We start from the raw sequence: 6,000 nt of genomic DNA on the forward strand, positions 1-6,000 counted from the left end.
TTAGAGGATCCATGCGAGAAATGAGGTAAGTAGTGTAGGATGACAGATAATGCTTCAACTTTTGCGCCACCCAAGTCAGGGCGCAACATGTCCTTTCAAGAAGAGTATACTTAACCTCATAAGGAGTGAACTTCTTGCTGAGGTAATAAATGGCTTGCTCTTTCTTTCCCGTGATGTCGTGTTGACCCAACACACAACCAAAAGAATTATCCGTGACTGTCAAATAGAGGATTAAAGGTCTCCCAGGTTCTGGCGGGACCAACACAGGGGGATTCAGCAAGTAATTCTTGTTCTTATCAAATGCTTCCTGATACTCATCGGTCCACTTAACCGCAACATTCTTCTTTAGTAACTTAAAGATGGGCTCACAAGTTGTCGTGAGTTGAGCAATAAACCTACTGATGTAGTTTAACCTCCCGAGCAGGCTCATCACCTCAGTTTTATTCTTTGGTGGTGGTAGTTCTTGGATGGCCTTAATCTTTGATGGATCCAACTCGATGCCGCATCGACTGACTATGAATCCCAACAGTTTCCTCGACGGGACACCAAATGCACATTTCGCCGGATTGAACTTGAGGTTGTACCTGCAGAGCCTTTGGAAAAACTTTCTCAAATCCCCAACATGGTCGGACTGCTTCTTTGACTTTATGATCACATCATCTACATAAACCTCAATTTACTTGTGTATCATGTCATGAAATATAGTAGTCATTTCCCTCATGTAAGTTGCCCCAGCATTCTTTAAACCGAATGGCATTACCTGGTAGCAATACGTCCCCCATGGCGTGATGAATGCTGCCTTTTCTGCGTCTTCCTCGTCCATCAGGATCTGATGATATCCCGCATAACAATCCACGAAAGACCCGATCTCATGCTTGGCACAATTATCAATTAGGATGTGGATATTCGGCAGTGGAAAGTTATCCTTTGGACTTACCTTGTTGAGATCACGATAATCAACACACACCCTCGTCTTACCATCCTTCTTTGGTACTGGCACCACATTAGCTAACCAAGTGGGATACTGAGTGACCCGAATGACTTTTGCCTCCAGTTGCTTTGTGTTTTCTTCTTTAATCTTCACACTCATGTCAGTCTTTTGGCAATTTATGAGCTACCAAATCAGTGCTCAAACCTGGCATGTCGTCATACGACCATGCAAAGACATCTTTGTATGCAAACAGTGTTTTGACTATTTCTTCCTTGATTTGTGGTTCCAGATGCACACTTATCTTGGTTTCCCTAACATTATTTAAATCCCCTAAATTGATTGCTTCGGTTTCGTTCAAATTAGGCTTGGGTTTTTCTTCGAAGTGTTTTAGTTCTCTACTGACTTTCTCAAATGCCGCTTCTTCATCGTATTCTGTTTCACCATCACCCTCTACTTCTTGGATCGTTATTTCAGAATTAGATTGGCTTTTAAGATTTGGCTGAAAATTCCTCAGGCATGTCATGTCATTGAAACCATTATAAAAAGAACAGTACAGAGAGGAAAAGCAAAAAACAAAAATGAAATGCTATCAGGATTAATGGAAAACTGGAAATTGTATTTCATTGAAAATAAAAGGATAGAAGGGTTTGTACATCGAAACAAGCAAAAACTAAGAAAAATCTGGATTACAACCCTGAAATAACCCAGATAACAGAAAGGAAAACAAAGCAAACTACCAAAACTCCTTCTGGATGGGGAGAGGAGTAGCTTTCCAATTGCTAAGCTTCACATTTGGCCCAACAGGCTGCACATCGGCATTACTGGAACCTTCCCCGATTTCGACCATATTAACCTCATCAAACAAACTCTGGAACCTCTTGATCAGATCTTCATCAAAGTCGACCACAGGTTTTGGGACCACTGATATTGGGCATTTGGCGACCCCTGACTTAACGAAAGACTTGGAGATATGTGGAACAGGTTTAGGGAGTGACCATGCCTTTACTTTCAAACTTTTAGCCCTTCTCACGTCCTTCCCTGTGAGTGTGAATCCCAAACCAAATGTACCGAAACTTTCACGTGGAACCACCGGATGCACAATACCCTGCAGAGATGAACCCAGACCTTTACCCGGCAGAAAACCATTCTTCAATATTTAATTTGCTACCATGACGGACGCGGATGGTATCTTCGGACCTGGAGTGCATTCTCCTTCGGGAATTTTCTGGACAGACACTGTTTCGAACATTTGGTAAACCCAAGGACCTTTATCATTTTCGACTTCAATAAATGGAACGATTGTGTCATTGTAAGCAGATAAGTTCTCATCACCGTGCACAACTATTTTCTGCCTGTCCCATTCGAACTTTACCATTTGATGCAGAGAAGACGGGATTGCCTTGGCAGCATGGATCCAGGGCCTGCCCAACAACATGTTATAAGAGACAGCCACATCTAGCACTTGGAACTCCATAGTGAACTCAACTGGCCCTATTGACAAATTGAGCATTATATCACCGACAGAATCTCTCCCTCCTCCATCGAAGCCTCGAACGCATACATTATTAATGTGGATCCTTTCAGTGCCAATCTTCAACTTTTGCAAAGTGTACAGAGGGCAAATATTTGCACTAGAACCATTATCCACCAGTACCCTTGAGATAGCAGAATCCTCGCACTTCACTGTGAGATAAAGAGCTCGATTGTGTTCTGTACCCTCTATAGGGAGTTCATCATCCGAGAAAGTGATCATGTTTGCTTCGAAAATCTTGTTAGCAATCTTTTTCAAGTGGTTCACCGTGATCTTATCAGGAACATGAGCCTCATTCAAAATCTTCATCAGGGCTTTGCGGTGTTCATCGGAATGTATCAGCAACGACAGAAGAGAGATCTGAGCTGGTGTTTTCCTCAACTGTTCTACAATGGAATAGTCTTGCATTTTCATCTTTTTCAGGAATTCCTCAGCCTCTTCTTCGGTGACCGGATTTTTTACTGGGATGTGGCCGTCCTTGGATGGCTTGGTTTTCCTCAGTTCTTCTGGGGTAAAACATCTCCCGGAATGAGTCAGCCCTCCGGTTCCATTGACTTCTTCCTCTACTTCTTTCCCTTTGTACGTTACTATCACCTGTTTGTAATTCCACGGTACGGCCTTTGTGTCAACCATTGGCAACTGGGTCACTGGCTTAATAATAACGGGGGTAACACGAGCCCCTTCCACGATTATGACAGGCTTGCCCGGGGCCCCTGGCACGACCACCTTTTGCCTCTCATGGTTTGCTTCAACATCAACCGGAGGCCCTTTCACAACCAATACAGAAGGATTCACGTTGAGCGATCTTGGCTTCTCTGACACCCCTTTAATCGCCAAGGACATTGCTTTTGCAGAATCTAGAGCTTTGATTGGATTACTTTCGCTAGCTCGGATCATCATGACAGACTTGGAAAAGTTTTTGGGCTCCCCATCTTTATGAACTATCTCGATCATATGTGTCTCTGCATGGGTCGGCAACGGATTTTGGTTGATGTTTGGCGCCTCCGGGCTCTGGACCACAATTTGATTTTTATCAATAAGCTCTTGGATCGCCCTCTTCAAATGCCAGCACTTCTCCGTGTCGTGCCCTGGGGCATCAGAACAATATGTGCATCTAAGGGAGTAATCAAGGTTCCTTGGAGGCGGATTTGGTATCTTGCGCTCAATCGGCCTCAAAACGTCCAACTGCCTCAACCTCTGAAATAAACTGGTATAAGACTCCAAGAGGGGTGAAGGTTTCTTTCCGCTGTTGCCTCTCTTTTCTGTAATCTGTCCTTGGTCGAAAACTTGGACCAGTAGGGTTTTGGTATGGTTGTGGGGGTGTATAAATATTTTGTGGAGTTGGATCACTCCATTGCGGGTAAGGAGGGGGTTGAGCATATGACTGTGCATGGTGAACATGGTATTGGGGTAGCTCGACAGAATATCTAGGTTCTTATGGCGGGATATAGTGCTGAGATGGATTATATGGAGCTTGGGTGTAGGCTTGAGGTTGGGGTCGAGTTTGGGTGTACTGGTGAGGCGGACCCCTTGGGCCACGCCACAATCCAGAGACAAACATAGCGACATCTTCTTTATTCTTTTTGCCTAACAGGCTTCCGGTGCCACTTTGAATTGCCTGTGTGGTCGCTTTTATGGCAGAGTAGCTCATGATCTTGCTTGACTTGAGTCCCTCTTCCACCATTCCTCCCATCTTTACCACATCGTTGAAGGACTTACCTATAGCTGAGATCAAATGGCCAAAGTAAGTGGGCTCTAGGGCTTGAAGAAAGTACTCTACCATCTCATCTTCCTCCATTGGAGGGTAGACTCGTGCAGCTTGTTCTCTCCATCTGAAACCATATTCCCTAAAGCTTTCATTGGGCCTCTTCTCTACCTTGGTCAAGGATAGGCGATCTGGGACAATGTCTATATTGTACTGAAAGTGCCGAGCAAAGGCCTGAGCCAAGTCATCCCATGTGTACCACCTGCTAGTGTCTTGGCGGGTGTACCACTCTAAAGCTGCCCCACTCAGACTCTGACTGAAATATGCCATTAATAATTCATCTTTCCCACCGGCGCCTCTCATATTGCTGCAGAAGCCTCTCAAATAGGCCACGGGATTTCCATGTCCATCGTACGGGTCAAACTTGGGCATCTTGAACCCAACAGGCAGTTGAACATCCGGAAATAAGCATAAATCCTTGTAAGCCACACTTACTTGGCTTCCTATCCCTTGCATGTTCTTCAAAGATTCCTCTAGGCTCTTCACTTTCCTGAACATCTCGTCCTGCTCCACATTCCGGGATGGTTTCTCAGTTTCGACAAGAGGTTCAAAGTGAGGGGCATGGGAATAAGGATCCGCGACTTTGAAAGTTGGTTCCGGAACATAATATTGGGTATCTGGAGCTTGGAACGCGGCTTCACTAGAAGATCTGTGAAGGGTAGCTCACGGAGGGGCTACGAAAATAGGAGCGGATATCGGAGCAGGGTATGCAGTTGTTTTGGCTGGTGGAGCATGAAAGGTTTGGGACGAGGTGCCAGGGTAGTGGCGATAAAGGGGTAAAGCCTGGTGCGTGTTGAGGGGAAAGATCAATGGTAATGAGATCTTGGGCTTGTGACAGTGGTGGGATGAAAGCGGGATTTTCTGGGAAGTTAGCGGGGAATGAAGGTGGAGGACTCCCCCTGACCCAGGCTTGATACATTTCTGCCATTTGATGCTTCAACCTGTAGACCTCCTCTTTCAATTCAGACTCCGATTCTACAATCTCCCTTGGCGGGTCGATAACACCCGTGTCCAATTCTTTGCTAGTCATGACTGCCTTGCACTTTGATCTGGTGTTATAAGGGTGACTTGCCAGGATGCCAACAAACTAACCACCTAAAACAAAACCTGTCTTTATGCACACACAACAACTTGGTCAGTTTTAAAGCAATTTACAGATAGGTAATCGCATATTGGGGATGCAATGCACCTGAGCAGTTAAACGTTTCTAAATGCTTTGCGACGGCTCATATGTTTCATCCCGGCTTTTCCAAATTCTCCAATCCTGATTTTTCCCTCTCTCCTTTGCTATGTTTCGCTCTTTTAATACTTATTCTTTCCTCTTTTCTTTAGTTTGGCCCCTCTTTTCTTTCTTCCCTCATTTTCTCTCTTTTTCTCTCTCTTCTTCTCTATTTTCTTTTAAGAATATGATCGAATCTTATGGGGATTGCCTACGTATCATGACGCCGCATGAATCAGATCATTACGTAGTTCAGAGAAATAGATCCTAAATAATTTATTTCATTAATGAAAGACATCTTTTTGGATTTTCTATTACAAGGACTAAAGTAGCGATGACTGCAAAAGGAAAATATACAGACTCGAAATAAAGTAATAGACAACCTTGACAAAGACGAAAAAGACTCAGAGAAAGTAAAACACAGACTACTAAAGGAAATCAAAAATACATAAGAGCCTCCACTGGTACTCTGGAGGCTTGCGGGACATCAGCCGGTCTCCGCACAGGCCTGCGGGCAATATCTTCTTGAAGGCGGTCTAGGTCAACCATCACTT

At 44.4% G+C, this 6,000-nt stretch overlaps 1 protein-coding gene across 1 annotated transcript; it reads right to left on the minus strand.

Annotated features, from left to right (window-relative positions):
- Positions 1 to 1,091: 1,091 nt before the first annotated feature.
- On the minus strand, positions 1,092 to 4,725 carry LOC138898243 (uncharacterized). Its single transcript, XM_070184293.1, has 5 exons — positions 4,182 to 4,725; positions 3,189 to 3,550; positions 2,100 to 3,056; positions 1,785 to 2,036; positions 1,092 to 1,430 (listed from the first exon to the last, which is right to left on the minus strand). Exons 1-5 carry the CDS (start codon positions 4,723 to 4,725, stop codon positions 1,092 to 1,094), a joined length of 2,454 nt encoding a protein of 817 aa, XP_070040394.1.
- Between the last annotated feature and the right edge of the window lie 1,275 nt (positions 4,726 to 6,000).

This window comes from Nicotiana tomentosiformis, chromosome 8 (assembly GCF_000390325.3).
Source record: "Nicotiana tomentosiformis chromosome 8, ASM39032v3, whole genome shotgun sequence".
NCBI classification, from domain to species: Eukaryota; Viridiplantae; Streptophyta; class Magnoliopsida; order Solanales; family Solanaceae; genus Nicotiana; species Nicotiana tomentosiformis.